Source organism: Nerophis ophidion, linkage group LG13 (genome assembly GCF_033978795.1).
Source record: "Nerophis ophidion isolate RoL-2023_Sa linkage group LG13, RoL_Noph_v1.0, whole genome shotgun sequence".
In the NCBI taxonomy this organism is placed as follows: domain Eukaryota; kingdom Metazoa; phylum Chordata; class Actinopteri; order Syngnathiformes; family Syngnathidae; genus Nerophis; species Nerophis ophidion.
Window position 1 is genome coordinate 58,338,835 of NC_084623.1, and position 25,328 is coordinate 58,364,162.

General features: G+C 37.6%; 1 protein-coding gene across 1 annotated transcript in view; it reads right to left on the bottom strand.

The window, feature by feature from the left end:
• Window positions 1-25,328, bottom strand: part of grm5b (glutamate receptor, metabotropic 5b) — a 179,813-nt gene that overhangs the window by 26,494 nt on the left and 127,991 nt on the right. Inside the window, exons 7-12 of the mRNA XM_061919272.1 lie at window positions 18,522-18,757; window positions 14,357-14,478; window positions 11,624-11,748; window positions 11,388-11,556; window positions 5,809-5,935; window positions 42-159 (exon numbers count right to left, since the gene is read on the bottom strand). Coding sequence (XP_061775256.1) covers window positions 42-159; window positions 5,809-5,935; window positions 11,388-11,556; window positions 11,624-11,748; window positions 14,357-14,478; window positions 18,522-18,757 — 897 coding nt within the window. The remainder of the gene's footprint in view (window positions 1-41; window positions 160-5,808; window positions 5,936-11,387; window positions 11,557-11,623; window positions 11,749-14,356; window positions 14,479-18,521; window positions 18,758-25,328) is intronic.

Below are 25,328 nucleotides of genomic sequence, written 5' to 3' on the forward strand. Positions count from 1 at the left end.
TGCTAGACAAACAAGGGACTTGGAGAGGACGAGTTCGAGACCTGATGAAAACAGCGGTGACAAAGAAGGTGGCCATCAGTCCCAGGCAGGCGAAGACCACGGCGCCGATGGGTTCGGGGTCTCCCCACCGCAGGTACTCCACTGGGATGGGGTCACATCCTGGAGTTGCACAACAACATTAGTTTCCTTTTAGTCATCAATAAAACATGAAATGATGAATTGTGATTAATCAAGACTGGCGTCAGAGTAATTGTATATCAGTTATATCACAACTGAATGGTCTGAAGACAAAAGCTGTCTTTGATCTTATCAAGCAAAAGGCAGACGGCTTGTAAACCTCCACTGTGTGTTTGTAAACCTCCACTGTGTGTTTGTAAACCTCCACTGTGTGCTTGTAAACCTCCACTGTGTGCTTGTAAACCTCCACTGTGTGTTTGTAAACCTCCACTGTGTGTTTGTAAACCTCCACTGTGTGTTTGTAAACCTCCACTGTGTGTTTGTAAACCTCCACTGTGTGTTTGTAAACCTCCACTGTGTGCTTGTAAACCTCCACTGTGTGTTTGTAAACCTCCACTGTGTGCTTGTAAACCTCCACTGTGTGTTTGTAAACCTCCACTGTGTGCTTGTAAACCTCCACTGTGTGTTTGTAAACCTCCACTGTGTGCTTGTAAACCTCCACTGTGTGCTTGTAAACCTCCACTGTGTGCTTGTAAACCTCCACTGTGTGCTTGTAAACCTCCACTGTGTGCTTGTAAACCTCCACTGTGTGTTTGTAAACCTCCACTGTGTGCTTGTAAACCTCCACTGTGTGCTTGTAAACCTCCACTGTGTGTTTGTAAACCTCCACTGTGTGTTTGTAAACCTCCACTGTGTGTTTGTAAACCTCCACTGTGTGTTTGTAAACCTCCACTGTGTGCTTGTAAACCTCCACTGTGTGCTTGTAAACCTCCACTGTGTGTTTGTAAACCTCCACTGTGTGCTTGTAAACCTCCATTGTGTGTTTGTAAACCTCCACTGTGTGTTTTTAAACCTCCACTGTGTGTTTGTAAACCTCCACTGTGTGATTGTAAACCTCCACTGTGTGTTTGTAAACCTCCACTGTGTGCTTGTAAACCTCCACTGTGTGTTTGTAAACCTCCACTGTGTGTTTGTAAACCTCCACTGTGTGCTTGTAAACCTCCACTGTGTGCTTGCAAACCTCCACTGTGTGTTTGTAAACCTCCACTGTGTGTTTGTAAACCTCCACTGTGTGTTTGTAAACCTCCACTGTGTGTTTGTAAACCTCCACTGTGTGATTGTAAACCTCCACTGTGTGTTTGTAAACCTCCACTGTGTGTTTGTAAACCTCCACTGTGTGCTTGTAAACCTCCACTGTGTGTTTGTAAACCTCCACTGTGTGTTTGTAAACCTCCACTGTGTGCTTGTAAACCTCCATTGTATGTTTGTAAACCTCCACTGTGTGTTTTTAAACCTCCACTGTGTGTTTGTAAACCTCCACTGTGTGATTGTAAACCTCCACTGTGTGTTTGTAAACCTCCACTGTGTGCTTGTAAACCTCCACTGTGTGTTTGTAAACCTCCACTGTGTGTTTGTAAACCTCCACTGTGTGTTTGTAAACCTCCACTGTGTGATTGTAAACCTCCACTGTGTGTTTGTAAACCTCCACTGTGTGCTTGTAAACCTCCACTGTGTGCTTGTAAACCTCCACTGTGTGTTTGTAAACCTCCACTGTGTGTTTGTAAACCTCCACTGTGTGTTTGTAAACCTCCACTGTGTGCTTGTAAACCTCCACTGTGTGTTTGTAAACCTCCACTGTGTGCTTGTAAACCTCCACTGTGTGCTTGTAAACCTCCCCTGTGTGCTTGTAAACCTCCACTGTGTGCTTGTAAACCTCCATTGTGTGTTTGTAAACCTCCACTGTGTGTTTTTAAACCTCCACTGTGTGATTGTAAACCTCCACTGTGTGTTTGTAAACCTCCACTGTGTGCTTGTAAACCTCCACTGTGTGTTTGTAAACCTCCACTGTGTGTTTGTAAACCTCCACTGTGTGCTTGTAAACCTCCACTGTGTGCTTGCAAACCTCCACTGTGTGTTTGTAAACCTCCACTGTGTGTTTGTAAACCTCCACTGTGTGTTTGTAAACCTCCACTGTGTGTTTGTAAACCTCCACTGTGTGATTGTAAACCTCCACTGTGTGATTGTAAACCTCCACTGTGTGTTTGTAAACCTCCACTGTGTGCTTGTAAACCTCCACTGTGTGCTTGTAAACCTCCACTGTGTGTTTGTAAACCTCCACTGTGTGCTTGTAAACCTCCACTGTGTGTTTGTAAACCTCCATTGTGTGTTTGTAAACCTCCATTGTGTGCTTGTAAACCTCCACTGTGTGCTTGTAAACCTCCACTGTGTGCTTGTAAACCTCCATTGTGTGTTTGTAAACCTCCACTGTGTGTTTGTAAACCTCCACTGTGTGTTTGTAAACCTCCACTGTGTGATTGTAAACCTCCACTGTGTGTTTGTAAACCTCCACTGTGTGCTTGTAAACCTCCACTGTGTGCTTGTAAACCTCCACTGTGTGTTTGTAAACCTCCACTGTGTGTTTGTAAACCTCCACTGTGTGCTTGTAAACCTCCACTGTGTGTTTGTAAACCTCCACTGTGTGCTTGTAAACCTCCACTGTGTGCTTGTAAACCTCCCCTGTGTGCTTGTAAACCTCCACTGTGTGCTTGTAAACCTCCACTGTGTGCTTGTAAACCTCCACTGTGTGCTTGTAAACCTCCACTGTGTGTTTGTAAACCTCCACTGTGTGCTCGTAAACCTCCACTGTGTGCTTGTAAACCTCCACTGTGTGTTTGTAAACCTCCACTGTGTGCTTGTAAACCTCCACTGTGTGTTTGTAAACCTCCACTGTGTGCTTGTAAACCTCCACTGTGTGCTTGTAAACCTCCCCTGTGTGCTTGTAAACCTCCACTGTGTGTTTGTAAACCTCCACTGTGTGTTTGTAAACCTCCACTGTGTGCTTGTAAACCTCCACTGTGTGTTTGTAAACCTCCACTGTGTGCTTGTAAACCTCCACTGTGTGCTTGTAAACCTCCACTGTGTGCTTGTAAACCTCCACTGTGTGCTTGTAAACCTCCACTGTGTGTTTGTAAACCTCCACTGTGTGCTTGTAAACCTCCACTGTGTGCTTGTAAACCTCCATTGTGTGTTTGTAAACCTCCACTGTGTGCTTGTAAACCTCCACTGTGTGCTTGTAAACCTCCACTGTGTGCTTGTAAACCTCCACTGTGTGTTTGTAAACCTCCACTGTGTGTTTGTAAACCTCCACTGTGTGCTTGTAAACCTCCACTGTGTGTTTGTAAACCTCCATTGTGTGTTTGTAAACCTCCACTGTGTACCATGAGATGCGCCGTAGAGGTGTCGGTTTCTTAGATCTTGTCCAGCCACAGGAAGGACCTTATAGAAATCCTCTTAAGGATTTTATCCTGTCTGCTGCTTATTTTTTATTATTATTTTGTCCTGGCTCCAGCTTGTTTATTTTTTATTTTTTGTTGTCCTGGCTGCTGCCTGTTTTTTTATTTTTTTTCTGTCCTTATGTTTTTTTTTTTTGTTTTTTTGTTTTTTTTGTCCTGGCTGCTGCTTGGTTGTTTTTGTTTTTGTTGTTGTTTTTTGTCCTGCCTGCTACTTGTTTTTTGGGGTTTTTTTTTGTCCTGGCTGCTGCTTGTTTTTGTTGTTTTTTTTGTCCTGACTGCTCCTTGTTTTATTTTTATTTTTTCCTTGTTTTTTTTGTCCTGACTGCTGCTTGTTCTTTTTATTTTTATTTTGTCCTGGCTGCTGCTGATTTATTTCAAATTATTATTATTTTTCTCCTTACTGCTGCTTGTTTTTTTTTTATTTTTTATTATTATTATTATTTTTTTGTCCTGGCTGCTGCTTATTTTTTTCAAATTATTATTTAGTTTTTTGGTCCCCGCTGCTGCTTGTTTTGTTTTGATTTTTATTTGTTTGTTGTTTTTTGTCCTGGCTGCTGCTTGTTTATTTTATTTTTTATTTATATATACATTTTTTTTTTGTCCTGGCTGCTGCTGCTTTTTCTTTTTCTTTTTCTTTTTCTTTTGTCCTGGCTGCTGCTTGTTTATTTTCTTTTTTTTTTGCTTGTTTGTTTGTTTTTGTCCTGGCTTCTGCTTTTTCCTTTTCATTTTCTTTTGTCCTGGATGCTGCTGATTTTTTTCAAAATGATAATTTTTTTGTCCTGGCTGCTGCTTGTTTTCTTAATTTTTATTTAGTTTTTTGGTCCCCGCTGCTGGTTGTTTTGTTTTGATTTTTATTTGTTTTTTTGTCCTGGCTGCTGCTTGTTTTTTTTTATTTACATTTTTTTGTCCTGGTTGCTGCTTGTTTTTTGTATTATTTAAATTGTTTTGTCCTGGCTGCTGCCTGTTTTCTTAATTTTTATTTAGTGTTTTGGTCCCCGCTGCTGCTTGTTTTGTTTTGATTTTTTTTTTTTTTTTTGTCCTGGCTGCTGCTTGTTTTGTTTATTTTTGTCCTGGCTGCTGCCTGTTTTCTTAATTTTTGTTTAGTTTTGGTCCCCGCTGCTGGTTGTTTTGTTTTGATTTTTATTTGTTTTTTTTGTCCTGGCTGCTGCTTGTTTTTTTTTATTTACATTTTTTTGTCCTGGTTGCTGCTTGTTTTTTGTTTTATTTAAATTGTTTTGTCCTGGCTGCTGCCTGTTTTGTTTATTTTTGTCCTGGCTGCTGCCTGTTTTGTATTGTATTTATTTGTTGGGTCCCGGCTGCTGCTTGTATTCTCAGGATTACCTTCTCTTCCACCCTGGCCTCCATTATTCCAACTTTTCCAAGTCAATCTCCCTGTTTTTCTCCTCTATTGTCCCGGAAATTGCCTGTTTGTGTTGAGGCTTAACGGCCGTCGCTGCCATCTTCCTCCTTCTTTCTCTCTCCTCCGTGTGACACAACATGCGGGGCCATTCGGACATTTGGGGTTTTCAAAACCAATACATGATTCCGGTTCAGGCGTACCCTCCAGTGTCGAGTCCCGGGTCTCAATCATAATAAATGAGTCATTTATTATTTTTTAAATCAACTTTAGATCTGTCATTTCATTTCCCCCCAAACATATTTCAATGTGTAATATTTGATGTGAAGTAGTTGGAGCATTAAATATGTCAATAATTCATAGCAACATTGTTTTCTATTCATTATTATTTTTGAGTCATGACAGCCTGCATGTCAGCTTTGTGTTATTTGAGCCAACATTGCAACTTTTTTCTCGTCACAATTCACCTCTTTGCTCTTTTATTCCACTTTTTTTTTGGGTATGATAAATCAGGCAGCACTTGGGACACCCCTGGATTTGTGTTCGCTTTGTAATGAATTCCTTGATGGGTCGACTATTCGTTAAACTAGTCGACGATCAAAATCGTCGTTTGCTGCAAAGTCTTAGTCAAAGAAAGCCCGCAGCAAAGTAAGAGTCGCGGCACATCTGGCAACCCGGTGGCGGAGACTCTTTAAATGTGTGAAAGGTGTCGGCTTCATTAAAGAGAGGAGCCTTTTGTTCTCCGTCACGGAGCGGGATTCTTTTCATGTTTTAATCAGCGGCTGGCGAGCAGCAGCTGGCATAATGAGCCGCTGAATGAATAACAAGCAACATGGCTGCTCTGCCGCACAGAGGAGGAGGAGGAATACATTTCTAAAAGCTGCTCTCCACCACCGACAATCCCAATGAAAAAGAATTGCAGCCAATTAAGTGAAGCTAATTGAGTTCGTTTCAAGCACGGTGGCCGTGTGCAAAACTCACCTGTCAGGTCGTCGGTGGGCCAGGAGCCCAGCTCGCACGCTCGGCAGGTGTACTCGTCAAACACAAACTCGTTCTCCTTGCAGGGCGTGCAGGTCCAGCAGCAGCTCACCTCACCTTTGCGGATCACCTGCACGGGACACAAAAGCACTTCGGCTCAGCTCACCTGTAGGGAACACCTGCAGAGGACGCAAGGCAACTTGAGCGTCACGCGCTCGGAACTCAGGTTCCGTCGATACACGCTGATGAGGACGGGGGTTCATGTCATGAGCAGGCCTGCAGCTATCCATTTATTTCGATTAATCGATTACTTTCAATTAATCGATCGATTAATCGATTACTTTTGATTGATCGATTGATTAATTGATTAGTCCTGCTTAATAGCAGAGGGGAAAAAGGCTGATTAAATCGAACAATAACCTTATTTAAGGATGAATCAATCAATGGAAGGATTAATCGATCAGTGGAATTATTAATCGATCAATTGAGCGATTAATTAATTAATTGAACGATTAATTGATTAGTCCTGCTTGATAGCGGAGGGGGAAACGGCTGATTAAATCGAACAATAACCTTATTTAAGGATGAATCAATCAATGGAAGGATTAATCGATCAATGGAATGATTAATCGATCAATTGAGCGATCAATTAATCAATTGAACGATTAATCGATTAGTCCTGCTTAATAGCGGAGGGGGAAAAGGCTGATTAAATCGACCAATAACCTTATTTAAGGATGAATCAATCAATGGAAGGATTAATCGATCAATGGAACAATTAATCGATCAATTGAGCGATCAATCAATTAATTGGACGATTAATCGATTAGTCCTGCTTAATAGCGGAGGGGGAAAAGGCTGATTAAATTGACCAATAACCTTATTTAAGGATGAATCAATCAATGGAAGGATTAATCGATCAATGGAATGATTAATCGATCAATTGAGCGATTAATTAATTAATTGAACGATTAATCGATTAGTCCTGCTTAATAGCGGAGGGGGAAAAGGCTGATTAAATCAAACAATAACATTATTTAAGGATGAATCAATCAATGGAAGGATTAATCGATCAATGGAATGATTAATCGATCAATTGAGCGATCAATTAATTAATTGAATGATTAATCGATTAGTCCTGCTTAATAGCGGAGGGGGAAAAGGCTGATTAAATCGACCAATAACCTTATTTAAGGATGAATCAATCAATGGAAGGATTAATCGATCAATGGAATGATTAATCGATCAATTGAGCGATCAATTAATTAATTGAACGATTGATCGATTAGTCCTGCTTAATAGCGGAGGGGGAAAAGGCTGAATAAATCGAACAATAACCTTATTTAAGGATGAATCAATCAATGGAAGGATTAATCGATCAATGGAATGATTAATCGATCAATTGAGCGATCAATCAATTAATTGAACGATTAATCGATTAGTCCTGCTTAGTAGCGGAAGGAAAAAAGGCCCCTTTCTTTTATGAAGCCAGCACATCTCACAGATTAATCGAACGATTAATCAGTTGCTAAAATAATATATACATTTTTTCTCCCATAACTGCTTATATGCTTATATTATTTTAAAAAAAAGGCTAAAAGGTAGAGATCGACTTATTTGTTTTTTCTCTGGCCGATATCGATTATTAATCGTCAAGAAGGCCGATAACTGATATTTTAGTGGATATTAATTTGATCGATCTGATCAATTAAATCGAACGATAACATTATTGAAGGATTAATCGATTAATGGAATGATTAATCGATCAATGGAACAATTAATCGATCAATCAATTAATTGAACGATTAATTGATTAGTCCTGCTTAATTGCGGAGGAAAAAAAGGCACCTCTCTTTAATGAAGCCAGCACATCTCACAGATTAATCAAAAGATTAATCAATTGCTAAAATAATATATACATTTTTATCTCCCATAATTCCTTATTTTATTTAAAAAAATAGGCTAAAAGGTGGATATCGACTTGTTTTTTCTGGGCCGATTACGATTATTAATCGCCAAGAAGGCCGATAACTGATATTGTAGTGGATATTAATTTGATCGATTAAATCGAACGATAACATTATTGAAGGATTAATCGATTAATGGAACGATTAATCGAACAATGGAACAATTAATCGATCAATTGAGCGATCAATCAATTAATTGAACGATGAATCGATTTGTCCTGCTTAATAGCGGAGGGAAAAAAGGCACCTCTCTTTATTGTAACCAACACATCTCACAGATTAATCGAACGATTAATCAATTGCTAAAATAATATATACATTTTTTTTCTCCCATAATTGCTTATAATATTTAAAAAAAAAAAAGACTAAAAGGTAGAGATCGACTTCTTAGTTTTTTCTCTGGCCGATATCAATTATTAGTTGCCAACAAGGCCGATAACTGATATTTTAGTGGATATTAATTTGATCGATCTGATCGATTAAATCGAACGATAACATTATTGAAGGATTAATCGATTAATGGAATGATTAATCGATCAATGGAACAATTAATGGATCAATTGAGCGATCAACCAATTAATTGAATGATTAATCAATTAGTCCTGCATAATAGTGGAGGGATAAAAGGCTCCTTTCTTTAATGAAACCAACACATCTCAAGGATTAATCAAACAATTAATCAATTGCTAAAATAATACATACATGTTTTCTCCCATAATTGCTTATATTATTTAAAAAAAAAAAAAAAAGGCTAAAAGGTAGAGATCGACTTATTTGTTTTTTCTCTGGCCGATATCAATTATTAGTTGCCAACAAGGCCGATAACTGATATTTTAGTGGATATTAATTTGACCGAACTGATCGATTAAATCGAACGATAACATTATTAAAGGATTAATCGATTAATGGAATGATTAATCGATCAATGGAACAATTAATCGATCAATCAATTAATTGAACGATTAATTGATTAGTCCTGCTTAGTAGCGGAGGGGGAAAAGGCTGATTAAATCGAACAATAACCTTATTTAAGGATGAATCAATCAATGGAAGGATTAATCGGTCAGTGGAATTATTAATCGATCAATTGAGCGATCAATTAATTAATTGAACAATTAATCGATTAGTCCTGCTTAATAGCAGAGGGGGAAAAGGCTGATTAAATCGAACAATAACGTTATTTAAGGATGAATCAATCAATGGAAGGATTAATCGATCAATGGAATGATTAATCGATCAATTGAGCGATCAATCAATTAATTGAACGATGAATCGATTAGTCCTGCTTAATAGCGGAGGGGGAAAAGGCTGATTAAATCGAACAATAACCTTATTTAAGGATGAATCAATCAATGGAAGGATTAATCGATCAATGGAATGATTAATCGATCAATTGAGCGATCAATCAATTAATTGAACGATGAATCGATTAGTCCTGCTTAGTAGCGGAGGGAAAAAAGGCACCTCTCTTTATTGTAACCAACACATCTCACAGATTAATCGAACGATTAATCAATTGCTAAAATAATATATAAATTTTTTTCTCCCATAATTGCTTATGATATTTAAAAAAAAAAAGACTAAAAGGTAGAGATCGACTTTTTAGTTTTTTCTCTGGCCGATATCAATTATTAGTTGCCAACAAGGCCGATAACTGATATATTAGTGGATATTAATTTAATTGATCTGATCGATTAAATCGAACGATAACATTATTGAAGGATTAATCAAATGATTAATCGACCAATGGAACAATTAATCGATCAATTGAGCGATCAATCAATTAATTGAACGATTAATCGATTGGTCCTGCTTAATAGCGGAGGGAAAAAAGGCACCTCTCTTTAATGAACCCAACACATCTCACAGATTAATCAAACGATTAATCTATTGCTAAACTAATATGTACATTTTTTTTCCTCCCATAGTTGCATATATTATTAAAAAATAAAAATAAAAGGCTAAAAGTTAGAGATTGACTTATTTGTTTTGTCTGGGCTGATATCGATTATTAATTGCCAATGAGGCCGATAACTGATATTTTAGTGGATATTAATTTTATCGACATTATTAAAGGTTAATTGATCAATGGAATGACTAATCAATGAATTGAATGATTAATTGACCAATGGAACAATTAATCGATCGATTGAACGATCAATCGATGAATCGATTAATCGTTCAATGACGGAGATTAAAAAGGCTACACTCTTTAATGAAGCCGACACATTTCACGGATTAATCGTTCGATGAATGGATTAATCGGAAGGATTAATCCATTCATTGGACGATTAATACATTGCTAAATTAATACATTTCCAAAGAAATGGTTTTCCTTCCATAAATGCATTGGAATTGCACTTTTGCCATGAGATCATAACTATATAATCGATCAAAATATTTAAATTAAAAAATTAAAATAAAAGGCTAAAGGTTAGAGATTGACTGCTTTGTTTTGTCTGGGCTGAATTTTTTTGTCTGGGCTGATAGACTATTCATTGCCAATGAGGCTGATAAGTGATATTTTAGTGGATATTAATTTGATCGACATTATTGAAGGATTAACCGATCAATGGAATGATTATTCGATCAATCAAACGATTAATTGATCAATTGGACGATCAATCGATGAATCGATTAACTGTTCAATGACGGAGAAAAAAGGCTACAGTCTTTAATGAAGCAGACACATTTCACAGATTGATAGAAAAATTAATTGATCTGTGAACGATTAATCGATCAATTGAACGATTAATCGATCGATTGAACGGTCAATCGATTAATCGTTCAATGACGGAGAAAAAAAAGGCTACACTCTTTAATGAAGCCGACACATTTCACAGATTAATCGTCCGATGAATCGATTAATCGGAAGGATTAATCGATTCATCGGACAATTAATAAAATGCTAAAATAATACATTTTCAAAGAAATGGTTTTCCTCCCATAAATGCATTGGAATTGCACTTTTGCCATGAGATCATAACTATATATTGATTATATTATTGAAAAAAAAAAAAAAGGCTAAAAGAGATTGACTGATTTGTTTTGTCTGGGCTGATAGATTATTAATTGCCAATAAGGCCGATAACTGATATTTTAGTGGATATTAATTTGACCGACATTATTGAAGGATTAACCGATCAATGGAAAGATTATTCGATGAATTGAACGATTAATCGATCAATTGGACGATGGATCGATTAATCGTTCAATGACAGAGAAAAAAGGCTACACTCTTTAATAAAGCGACACATTTCACAGATTAATAGAAGAATTAATCGATCAATGGAACGATTAATCGACCAATTAAATGATTAATCGATCAACGGACCGATTAATCGTTCAATTGGACGATCAATCGACGAATCGTTCATTGACGGACAAAAAAAGCTACACTTTTTAATGAAGCCGACGCATTTCACAGATTAATAGAAGAATTAATCGATCAATGGAACGATTAATCGATCAATTGAATGATTAATCGATCAACGGACCGATTAATCGATCAATTGGACGATCAATCGATGAATCATTCAATGACAGAGAAAAAAACACTCCGCTCTTTAAAGAATCCGACGGTAAAAAAGTTGACGGGTGTGTAACAAATCTGACCTTGATCTGACCCTTGTCGCAGGGCTCACTGCACACGGACTTGATGACCGTGTCCTTGCTGGACCAGATCTCGTCGTCGTCTATCCTCAGGCCTCTGTTGTCCCAGCTGCCCACGTTGATGTAGTCGTAGTAGTCCTTGCCCATCTTCTTGAAGTTCATGATCTCATACCTGGCCACAGAGAGCAGGTGTTGGACCTTGCCTCGCCTCCCTGGTCTGACCTGGCCTCGGGTCTTACCTGCCGGGCGAGTCCCCGTTCTCGTCGAAGAGGATTCCCTCCCCGGACACTCCGGTGAAGTTGGTTTTCATGAGAAAGTCCAGCAGCGTAGCGCCATCGATGGGCCTCATGGCGTCACACAGGCCCTTCATTGCATCATTCCTTGTTAGTGCGACTTTACAGCAGCACAAGACTTACTTTGTTTACAAAGACTCTTGCAGCACAAATGAACAATATATATATATATATATATATATATATATATATATATATATATATACATATATATATATATACAAACCCCGTTTGTGTGTAAGTTAGATGTAAATATAAACAGAATACAATGATTTGCAAATCATTTTCAACCCATATTCAGTTGAATATGCTACAAAGACAACATATTTGATGTTCAAACTCATAAACTTTATTTTTTTTTGCAAATAATAATTAACTTAGAATTTCATGGCTGCAAAACATGCCAAAGTAGTTGGGAAAGGGCATGTTCACCACTGTGTTACATCACCTTTCCCTTTAACAACACTCAATAAACGTTTGGGAACTGAGGAAACTAATTGTTGAAGCTTTGAAAGTGGAATTCTTTCCCATTCTTGTTTTATGTAGAGCTTCAAATGTTCAACAGTCCGGGGTCTCCGCTGTCCTATTTTACGCTTCATAATGCGCCACACATTTTCCATGGGAGACAGGTCTGGACTGCAGGCGGGCCAGGAAAGTACCCGCACTCTTTTACTACGAAGCCACGTTGTTGTAACATGTGGCTTGGCATTGTCTTGCTGAAATAAGCAGGGGCGTCCATGATAACGTTGCTTGGATGACAACATATGTTGTTCCAAAAGCTGTATGTACCTTTCAGCATTAATGGTGCCTTCACAGATGTGTAAGTTACCCATGCCTTGGGCACTAATGCACCCCCATACCATTACAGATGCTGGCTTTTGAACTTTGCGCCTATAACAATCCTAATGGTTATTTTCCTCTTTGTTCCGGAGGACACCATGTCCTCTGTTTCCAAATATAATTTGAAATGTGGACTCGTCAGACCACAGAACACCTTTCCACTTTGCGTCAGTTCATCTTAGATGAGCTCGGGCTCAGCGAAGCTGGCGGCGTTCCTGGGTGTTGTTGATAAAATTACTTTGGCTTTGCATAGTAGAGTTTTAACTTGCACTTACAGATGTAGCGACCAACTATAGTTACTGACAGTGGTTTCTTGAAGTGGTCCTGAGCCCATGTGGTGATATCCTTTACACACTAATGTTGCTTTTCGATGCAGTACCGCCTGAGGGATCCAAGGCGCGTAATATCATCGCTTACGTGCAGTGATTTTTTCAGATTCTCTGAATCTTTTGATGATATTACGGACTGTAGATGGTGAATTCCCCAAGTTCCTTGCAATAGCTTGTTGAGAAATGTTGTTCCGACAAAGTGGGGACCCTCGCCCCGTCCTCGTTTGTGAATGAGTGAGCATTTCATGGAAGCTGCTTTGATACCCAATCATGGCACCCACCTGTTCCCAATTAGCCTGCACACCTGTGGGATGTTCCAAATAAGTGTTTGATGAGCATTACTCAACTTTCTCAGTCTTGTGTCAGCTTTTTTGAAACATGTCACAGACATCAAATTCCAAATGGGCTACAATTTGCAAAAAATAAAGTTTCTCAGTGTGATCGTGAACTATCTTGTCTTTGCAGTCTATTTAATTGAATATAAGTTTAAAAGGATTTGCAAATCATTGTTTTTATTTACCATTTACGCAACGTGACAACGACACTGGTTTCGGGTGTTGTAGCTTGTTACTGTTACCATATTTCCATGACCTGCCGCCGGGGCGCTAATTAATTTAAAACCTCTTCTCACTCCGGCGTTTACCAAAGGCATGCGGTAAATTTAGGCATGCGCTTATACATTTGAGTGTGATGTAAAGATACTATCATGAAAAGCACATTTAATAAAAAAAACGTTATTATGGTCTTACCTTTACTTATAAATGAAGTCCATGTGCAGCTCCTTCTGATCAAAAGCATCGATAACTTGTTTAAAGAAGTCTTCCTTATCTTTCTTCAGTTTTAAAAGTATCTCTGTCTGGATGGAGATCTTCCTTTATTACCTCCTGCTTCGATTGAAAGTCCAGTTTAGAAAACTGTTTTATTTTAGATATGTAATCCTCCATGTTAAAAGTGCAAGCGAGAGGAAAAAATAAACAATCGCCGCTCACTCTTGCTGCTTGTTGTCACTTCTTCTGCAGCCGAGTAGTCGCAAGAAGGATCACTAGCGCCCTCTACCACCAGGAGGCGGGAGTCATTTAATGACTCATATTTGACACACGCAGCTACGGTATATCAATAAAACATAGCTTCTTACTATTTTTTTTAGCATATTTAATCGCTTGGACCTTAAATCCTACTGAATAGCTCTTAATCTTCTTCCCTTTATGCGACTTCAAATGATTGAAATCAGCCTCCTCCATTTTGAAAATGATGACAGGTGAAGTGTCACTCGTGACGTGACGAGTTTGACCCGGTGGAAATTCTAGAAATATGCTAATTATTTTGCGAAAGGTGTTTGACCCGGTGGAAATTCTAGACATGCGCTAATAAAAATAATATTTTTCCAAACGAGTTTGACCCGGCAGTAATTCTAGGCAGGCGCATACTATATACCCGGCGGTAATTCAAGGAAATACGATATGCACGCATTATTGTCTTAGAGACCAGTCTGCACCAGAAGATCACCTACCTGGTACCCCGGGCACAAGGTGCGCTGCATGTTGTGCAGGCCGTACGCCATGGAGTAAATGGCGTTGATGACGAAGCCCATCTTGGTGTCCTGGGCGTACTGCTGGCGGAGAGACTCTCGCTCTGCAGGAGAAAGACCAAGTCAGGTGTGTCAGCAAGTCTTCATTCACGCTCATTTCCATCAAGTCTCTTGTTTCTAAAACATCAACGGCTCACACGCCACTTTGCAATATCCGTCTTTTGAGTTGGGTGATGCGGACACGTTTGTTACCCGATACTTTCTAGTACGCTGTTGCACGTGTAAGTAGGGATAGGCACCGCCCACACTGGGTACCGAGTACCTGGGAATCCATACCGGATTTAAAAGGTAATTAGGGAACGATGTCCCTTTGAGACAGAGGACCCTATTGAATTTCTAAGGTTTTATTATTATTCTTTATTATTATTATTATCCCGCCACCTCTTTGAGCCGTAATTTGACCCCCTTCACATGCTTCAAAACTCACTAAATTTGACACACACATCAGGACTGGTTTAAATTGCAATCTAATCAAAAAAACAAACCCCAAAATTCAAAATTGCGCTCTAACGCCCCCTAGGAAGAAAACAGACGCGACTATCTCTAACTCCCAGTAGGAATGTCTTAGAAACATGAAATAAAAACCACTGCGTAGGTCTCAGTTGGACCTATATTTCATACACTGACACCTTCTGTTTAAAATCAACAGGAAGTTTGCTATTCCCACTTCAATACAAAAGTTGGCTAAAAATGTCGCTTTTTTTCAAACATTATCTCCTCCTAGGCCGTTTGTTGTTTCAGCTTCAAATATGCACAGAAGAGAGATTGAACCCTTCTGATTAAAAGTTGATGAAAGAGTTTTAATTACTACCCCGGTTTGGATTTTATGAGCCCGCAAAGAACCGGTGCGCTAGTGCTGGAGCACTGCTGCTGTCACAAAACGGCGGCTTCCGGCTCAGCGAAAACTGCTTCTAACTCACTGTAGAAATGTCATACACACATGAAACAAAAACCTCAATGTAGGTCTCACTCAGACCTATATTTCATACATTGACCACCCGCAACTAAAATCAACAGGAAGTTTGCTATTCCCACTTCAATACAACAGCTGCATTCCTTTCACAATGCATTAAAGTCTCAAAATGGCGGCACCAAGGCTTCTTTATAAAATGCCCAAGCCACTTTATAACTGTTGTTACTGTGAGACTGATGTATTTCCCCCAGGGATCAATAAAGTACTTACTATTGTATTCTATAATACATGTGTATACAACTTTTTCTCTGTGTAATAATCCATCCATCCATCTCCTATCGCTTATCCGGGCTTGGGTCGCGGGAGCAGCGGCCAAAGCAGTCCCGTCCATTGCTGCTTGCAGCTTTAATTATTTTGGATACTTTAGAGTAGGGGTGTGGTACTTGCTTTCATGGAGGGCCCTGTGGCCCTCAGAGGGCCGCTTGTAATGTAGGAATATTAAAGTATTAATTATATTATTTCCCATGCAAGTGGTTATGTGACTTGTGTACCTACAAATTGATGGATAGCTTGCTTGGAAATAAGAAGATATTTAAGTATATATTGTTATTTTTACAAACTATCATAGGTTATATGATAATTAGGGGTACTAAACAATGTTTTTTTTCGGTCCGTGTACCTTCTGTTCATTCTATTTCCAATTCTGAAACGTAAATCAAAAATGTAATTAGGGCTGTTTGTTTAACTTTTTATCACATATGGCAGATTTGAAAACGAACAAAAAAAGGGTTGATTTCTTTTATCGGGCTTTTTGCTCGACCGCACCCCAACTCTGGAAGGCTCTCCCCGACCATCTTAGAACACCACAGTCCGGCGACCCTTTTAAGAAGAGACTAAAAAGACACCTTTTTAGCACAGCTTTTATCTCATTTCTCTGCCTTCTTGGTTTTAAATAAGGTTAGGTTTAGAGTTGGGGTTAGGGTTAGGGTTAAGGTTAAGGTTAGAGGGTTAGGGTAAAGGGTTAGTTAGGGTTAAAGTTAAGGTTAGAGGGTTAGGATAAAGGGTTAGGGCCAAAGTTAAGGTTAGAGGGTTAGGGTAAAGGGTTAGAGTCAAAGTTAAGGTTAGAGGGTTAGGGTAAAGGGTTAGAGTTAAAGTTAAGGTTAGAGGGTTAGGGTAAAGGGTTAGGGTAAAGGGTTAGGGTCAAAGTTAAGGTTAGAGGGTTAGGGTTAAAGTTAAGGGTAAAGGGTTAGGGTTAAAGGCCGACTGAAATGAGATTTTCTTATTCAAACGGGGATAGCAGCTCCATTCTGTGTCATACTAGATCATTTTGCCATATTGCCATATTTTTGCTGAAAGGATTTAGTAGATTTACTGGTTTTAGTGGGCTTCACGGTGGCAGAGGGGTTAGAGCGTCTGCCTCACAATACGAAGGTCCTGAGTAGTCAGGGTTTAATCCCAGGCTCGGGATCTTTCTGTGTGGAGTTTGCATGTTCTCCCCGTGACTGCGTGGGTTCCCTCCGGGTACTCCGGCTTCCTCCCACCTCCAAAGACATGCACCTGGGGATAGGCCCCTCCCACCTCCAAAGACATACACTAGGGGATAGGCCCCTCCCACCTCCAAAGACATGCACCTGGGGATAGGCCCCTCCCACCTCCAAAGACATGCACCTGGGGATAGGCCCCTCCCACCTCCAAAGACATGCACCTGGGGATAGGCCCCTCCCACCTCCAAAGACATGCACCTGGGGATAGGCCCCTCCCACCTCCAAAGACATGCACCTGGGGATAGGCCCCTCCCACCTCCAAAGACACGCACCTGAGGATAAGCCCCTCCCACCTCCAAATACACGCACCTGGGGATAGGCCCCTCCCACCTCCAAAGACATGCACCTGGGGATAGGCCCCTCCCACCTCCAAAGACATACACTAGGGGATAGGCCCCTCCCACCTCCAAAGACATGCACCTGGGGATAGGCCCCTCCCACCTCCAAAGACATGCACCAGGGGATAGGCCCCTCCCACCTCCAAAGACATGCACCTGGGGATAGGCCCCTCCCACCTCCAAAGACACGCACCTGAGGATAAGCCCCTCCCACCTCCAAAGACACGCACCTGGGGATAGGCCCCCTCCCACCTCCAAAGACATGCACCTGAGGATAGGCCCCTCCCACCTCCAAAGACATGAACCTGGGGATAGGCCCCTCCCACCTCCAAAGACATGAACCTGGGGATAGGCCCCTCCCACCTCCAAAGACATGCACCTGGGGATAGGCCCCTCCCTCCTCCAAAGACATACACTTGGGGATAGGCCCCTCCCACCTCCAAAGACATGCACCTGGGGATAGGCCCCTCCCACCTCTAAAGACATACACTTGGGGATAGGCCCCTCCCACCTCCAAAGACATGCACCTGATAGGCCCCTCACACCTCCAAAGACATGCACCTGGGGATAGGCCCCTCCCACCTCCAAAGACATACACTTGGGGATAGGCCCCTCCCACCTCCAAAGACATGCACCTGTGGATAAGCCCCTCCCACCTCCAAAGACACGCACCTGGGGATAGGCCCCTCCCAACTCCAAAGACATACACTTGGGAATAGGCCCCTCCCACCTCCAAAGACATGCACCTGAGGATAGGCCCCTCCCACCTCCAAAGACATGCACCTGGGGATAGGCCCCTCCCACCTCCAAAGACATGCACCTGGGGATAGGCCCCTCCCACCTCTAAAGACATACACTTGGGGATAGGCCTCTCCCACCTCCAAAGACATGCACTAGGGGATAGGCCCCTCCCACCTCCAAAGACATGCACCTGGGGATAGGCCCCTCCCACCTCCAAAGACATGCACCTGGGGATAGGCCCCTCCCACCTCCAAAGACATGCACCTGGGGATAGGTTGATTGGCAACACTAAATGGTCCCTAGTGTGTGAATGTTGTCTGTCTATCTGTGTTGGCCCTGTGATAAGGTGGCGACTTGTCCAGGGTTTACAGCACCTTCCGCCCGATTGTAGCTGGGATAGACACCAGCGCCCCCAGCGACGCCTAAAGGGAATAAGCGGTAGGAAATGGATGGATGGATGGAAGTGTCGGGCCGGATCTGGCCCCCGGTCCTCGAGTTTGACACAGGTGCTTTATAGTACTGCTGTTTTTGAAGAAAAAGGCACCACTTACTGCTACAGGTGCGGTTGTACTTGCTGCTCTCCTGCGGGTGGCCCTTCAGGCGACAGTGGAAGCGGTGCTGCCAGAATTCGGTGAACCAGGGGTTCCGGAGGTTGTTGTCGGGGCGCAGTTTCAGGTAGTAGTCGTCAAACCACTTGACGTCGGCGGACTGCAGTTTGATGGTTATTCCTCCGGCGGCTTCTTTCACGTAGCCGTCTGTCACGTCGTACCTGTCTGCCCAGCCGTCACTGCGGGGACACCGGGGTGAGACACGGGTGAGGCTGGGTGCAGGGTAAACCCTCTCTAGGTCATTAGCAAAGGTCTACAGACCGGATATTCAACGACATCATGAGGAGGGCCATGCTTTCAAGATCAAAATGTAGATGTTTCTTTAGAAAGGTCTGAGACTGCGTTGACTTATTTACGAAGTAAACAAATCAGTTTTACACACCACACTATCAATAAAGTCATTATTCAGCCCCAGCGTGTGCAGCTAGACAGATAGTTAACAGCACAAACAAACAGGAGCTAAGTTTGATGGTTGATGTTTATTCTATGTATATATATATATATATACAATACATATATATATATATATATATATATATATATATATATATATATATAAAATAAAATAAAAACACGAAAAAAATACTACACAGATTTCACTTAAAGTGGGTATTTTCAAAACGTAACCCCAGTGTTAAACCAGGGAACACGGTACTTTTCAAAGCCAGCATAGTACCGAATGAATTAGTAGTGGTATACCGCACAACCCGAGTTGTGTGTGAAATGAGTGATGGACTGTTGGGACTGTGATGGTTGAGTATCTGTGTGAAAGAGGCTGAATGTGTGGTCTTGGATCTTCATTTGGAAAGGTCCAGAATACAAATAATCCAAGCGAGGTGATGGAGGTTCCATGAAGTCCTGGGCAGAAAGGAGCAAGGTGAGCAGTGAGCTCCAACTTGTGACCCAGATCTGGAATTTGGCTTTTTTGTGGCTAGATGGTTCCTCACTGGAGCACAGGTGGTGCTACAGGTGTGAGGAGGCAATGGATGCAAAGCACCTCAGAGGAGCGGCTGTGCGACTATAAAGAGTCTAATAACCCATTTGTGGGGGTCTTTTATCAAATAACCCATTAGTAGAGTTTTTCTATCAAATAACCCATTTATAAATATATTTTTCTATCAAATAACCCATTTATAGTTTTTTTTAATCAAATAACCCATTGTAGGTTTTTTTTTTGATCAAATAACCAATTCTTAGGGGTCTGTTATCAATTTTTTAAAATTTTTTTTAATCAAATAACCCATTTGTAGTTAGTTTTTTTTTTAATCAAATAACCCATTTGTAGGGGTCTTTTATCAAATAACCCATTGTAGGTATTTTTTGTGTTTTTTTTAATCAAATATCCAATTCGTAGGGGTCTGTTATCTTTTTTTTAATCAAATAACCTATTTGAAGGTTTCTGTTTTTTTTTGTGTGTGTTTTTTATCAAATAACTCATTTGTAGGGGTCTTTTATCAAATAACCCATTTGTAGGGTTTTTCTATCAAATAATCCATGTATAATTTTTAATCAAATAACCCATTTGTAGTTTTTTTTAATCAAATAATCCATTTCTAGGGGTCTTTTATCAAATAACCCATTTGAAGGTTTCTGTTTTGTTTTTTTATCAAATAACTAATTTTTAGGGGTCTTTTATCAAAAACCCATTTGTAGGGTTTTTCTATCAAATAATCCATGTATAATTTTTAACTAAATAACCCATTTGTAGTCTTTTTAATCAAAGAATCCATTTGTAGGGTTTTTCTATCAAATAACCCATTTACATTTTTTTTTATCAAATAACCCATTTGTAGGGGTCTGTTAAAAAATTTTTGTTTATCAAATAACCCATTTGAAAGTTATTGTTGTTGTTTTTTTTTAAATCAAATAACCCATTTGTAGGGGCCTGTAATTAAATAACCCATTTTAGTTATTTAAAAAAAATCAAATAACCCATTGTAGATTGTTTTTTTTTTAATCAAATAACCCACTTGTATGGGTCTGTTATCAAATAACCCATTTGAAGGTTGTTGTTGTTTTTTTTTTTTAAATCAAATAACCCACTTGTATGGGTCTGTTATCAAATAACCCATTTGAAGGTTGTTGTTGTTTTTTTTTTTAATCAAATAACCCATTTGTAGGGGTCTGTTATTAAATAACCCATTTTAGTTATTTAAAAAAAAAATCAAATAACCCATTGTAGATTGTTTTTTTTTTTATCAAATAACCCACTTGTATGGGTCTGTTATCAAATAACCCATTTGTAGTTTTTTTTTGTTTTAATCAAACAACCCATCTGTAGGGGTCTGTTTTCAAATAACCCATTTTATTTTGTTGTTTTAATCAAATAACCCATTGTAGGGTTTTTTTAATTATGAAATAACCCATATGTAGGGGTCTGTTATCAAATAACTCATTTATAGTTTTTTTTTTGTTTTTTTTATAATTGGCATGATCAGATAATATTTAAGCATAAAATATGCAATTTTTTTCCGTCAAATTTGAAAGAACGAATGCATTTAGTAAAAAAAATAAAAAAATAAAACATATTTAATTGTAACCCATTTTTTTACAGAACTGGCCCTCGGGCCTTGAGTTTGACATCGGTGGTTTTGAGCGTTCAACAGGAAGTAGAAGTGTTGTTTCGTCTTCCAGCCATCCATAGCCTTTCTACCGGTATAGATTCTTCCTTCATCCCTCCAAGCAACGTTGGCAAGTTTTAAAATATAACTAAAACAATTCTTACTCACTAAACCCTCCCATGTGTGATGTCTGTAGGAGTCATTCCACGCATAATTGTACGTGCTATCGTGATGTAATCAGGAAAGCGTCGTTAGCATGAGCTAATACGCTAATGACTTCTGTTTTTTTTTAATCCGCCGTTTTACTGCCGTTTGCAAACAATTAAGGTATGTAGATAAACTTCTACAAAATAATTGTGTACATAACTAATTTAGCAACATTTATATCTGTTACTATATGGAGAAAATATATGTTCCCCTAAAATCTAGTGGGTGTGGCTTGTATATTATTTGGTCCAACAAATACGGTAATGTAACAAATGTAGAGGAAAATTGAGGATGTTAAAGATGCATATTGGACAGTAAATGTTATGTTCTTATTTGTTTATAAAAATAAGTGTAAAGTGTATGTGTACTACTATATAATAAATAATGTTTATAAAAATAAGTATGTGCACTACTATACAATAAATAATGTTTATAAATATTAGTATGTGTACTACTATACAATAAATAATGTTTATAAAAATAAGTATGTGTACTACTATACAATAAATAATGTTTCTAAAAATAAGTGTAAAGTGTGTGTGCACTACTATACAATAAATAATGTTTATACAAATAAGTATGTGCACTACTATACAATAATGTTTATAAAAATAAGTATGTGTACTACTATACAATAAATAATGTTTATAAAAATAAGTATGTGCACTACTATACAATAAATAATGTTTATAAAAATAAGTATGTGTACTACTATGCAATAATGTTTATAAATATTAGTATGTGTACTAATATACAATAAATAATATTTATAAAAATAAGTATCTGCACTACTATACAATAAATAATGTTTATAAAAATAAGTATGTGTACTACTATACAAAAAAATAATGTTTATAAAAATAAGTATGTGTACTACTATACAAAAAAATAATGTTTATAAAAATAAGTATATGCACTACTATATAATAAATATTGTTTATAAAAATAAGTATGTGTACTACTATACAATAATGTTTATAAAAATAAGTATGTGTACTACTATACAATAAATAATGTTTATAAAAATAAGTATGTGTACTACTATACAATAATGTTTATAAAAATAAGTATGTGTACTAATATACAATAATGTTTATAAATATTAGTATGTGTACTAATATACAATAAATAATACTTATAAAAATAAGTATGTGCACTACTATGCAATAAATATTTATAAAATATGTGCACTACTATACAGTAAATAATGTTTATAAAAATAAGTATGTGCACTATTATACAATAAATAGTTTATAAAAATAAGTATGTGTACTACTATACAATAATGTTTATAAATATTAGTATGTGTACTAATATACAATAAATAATACTTATAAAAATAAGTATGTGCACTACTATGCAATAAATATTTATAAAAATATGTGCACTACTATACAGTAAATAATGTTTATAAAAATAAGTATGTGCACTACTATACAATAAATAATGTTTATAAAAATAAGTATGTGTACTACTATACAATAAATGTTTATAAAAATAAGTATGTGCACTACTATACAGTAAATAGTTTATAAAAAAAAGTATGTGTACTACTATACAATAAATAGTTTATAAAAATAAGTATGTGTACTACTATACAATAAATAGTTTATAAAAATAAGTATGTGTACTACTATACAATAAATAATGTTTATAAAAATAAGAATGTGCACTACTATACAGTAAATAATGTTTATAAAAATAAGTATGTGTACTACTATACAATAAATAATGTTTATAAAAATAAGAATGTGCACTACTATACAGTAAATAATGTTTATAAAAATAAGTATGTGTACTACTATACAATAAATAATGTTTATAAAAATAAGTATGTGTACTACTATACAATAATGTTTATAAAAATAAGTATGTGTACTAATATACAATAAATAATACTTATAAAAATAAGTATGTGCACTACTATGCAATAAATATTTATAAAAATATGTGCACTACTATACAGTAAATAATGTTTATAAAAATAAGTATGTGCACTATTATACAATAAATAGTTTATAAAAATAAGTATGTGTACTACTATACAATAAATGTTTATAAAAATAAGTATGTGCACTATTATACAATAAATAGTTTATAAAAATAAGTATGTGCACTACTATACAATAAATAATATTTATACAAATAAGTATATTCTATACAATATATAGAAATAAATAAATAAATGGCAGTTAATGTGTTAAAAAACATTCTCCTTCCCCAGCTGAAGACAACAATCTTCATTCAGTTCCTCTTCCTCCCCTTCAGCAACACACATTTCTTTTCTGTCCTCTTTTTTTCTCCTTTTGCTTTCACTTCTGTCCTGCCTCCCCATCTTCCTCCATCAAGGTTGTCTGTGTGTGTGTGTGCGTCGCCCCCGGAGATACAAACTCATTTTCTCCTGCATGTGGACCACTATCTGTCACCATCAGACCTTTTTTTAATACTTCTTGTCATTTCTGGTCCACATCCACACCCGGACAGGTAAAGGTGGGCAAGGAGACCAGAAAGTGAGGACTTCTCATTTCAAGCAAGGCGATACGGCTAAAAAAGTGTATCATGATATAAGGGTTTTGGATCAGTCCGTATCTTTTTTTTGTGACCTATCAGGACCAGTGGAAACATATCCATCCATTAATCCATTTTATACCGCTTGTCCTTTGAAGGGGATGCTGGAGCCTATCCCAGCTGCACATGTGCACACCCTGCACACTCACATTCACACACTGAGGCCAATTAGGTGCTGCCAATCAACCTTTCCACAGGTGCATCTTATTCATATTTAAATCTGCTTTTTTGCTGTCACTTTTCGCATCATGTCAACATTTTTATTTGAATTAATTAAAATCCTCTCAGATATATTTAAATCAAAAAACAAATATTGTTTTATTATTAAATATGAAATAAAATTAAAATAAATACAAATAAAAAATAAATACAAATGTAACCTTCCTCTGATTAGAATCCCTTCAGCTATATTTTTAAAAACATTTTTGTGATTATTTGCATTATTATTAAATATAAATAAAATAAAATTGATCAAAATAAAAACTGAACAAAAATGTAACCTTCCTCTGATTTTAATCCCCTCTGCTATATTTTAATTTAAAATACATAAATATGTATATTGTGTAGTTATTGTTTTTATTATTGAATATGAATAAAATAAAATAAATACAAATTAAAAATATATGCAAATCTAACCTTCCTCTATATATACACACATATAATGCACTTTTTTATGTTTTATTATTGAATATGAATAAAATAAAATAAAGGAAAATTGATAAAAAAAAATTAACACAAATGTAACCTTCCTCTAATTAGAATCCCTTCAACTATATTTTTATTAAAACATTTTTGTAATTATGTGCTTTATTATTAAATACTAATAGAATAAAATACGTTAAAATATATAAAAAATTAAAAATACAAATGTAGCCTTCGTCTGATTATAATCCCCTAAACTGTATTTTAATTTAAATATATGCTGTTTTTTTTTTTACAATTATTTGTTTTATTATTGAATATGAATAAATAGAAATAAAAATAGATCAAAATAAAAAGTAAATGAAAATGTACCCTTCCTCTGGATTTAATCCCCTCAGCTACAGTTTAATTAAAAAAAAAAGTATATGTGTGTGTAATATATATATAGAGAGAGAGAGAGAGAGAGAGAGAGAGAGAGTATGGGTTTTATTATTATTAAATATGGATCAAATAAAGTAAATAAAAATAAATACAAATGTAACCTTCCTCTAATTATAATCCCCTCAGCTATATTTTAACCAAATATATATATATATATATATATGTGTGTGTGTGGCCCTGCGATGAGGTGGCGACTTGTCCAGGGTGTACCCTGCCTTCCGCCCGATTGTAGCTGAGATAGGCGCCAGTGCCCCCCGCGACCCCGAAAGGGAATAAGCGGTAGAAAATGGATGGATGGATGTGTGTGTGTGTATATATATATATATATATA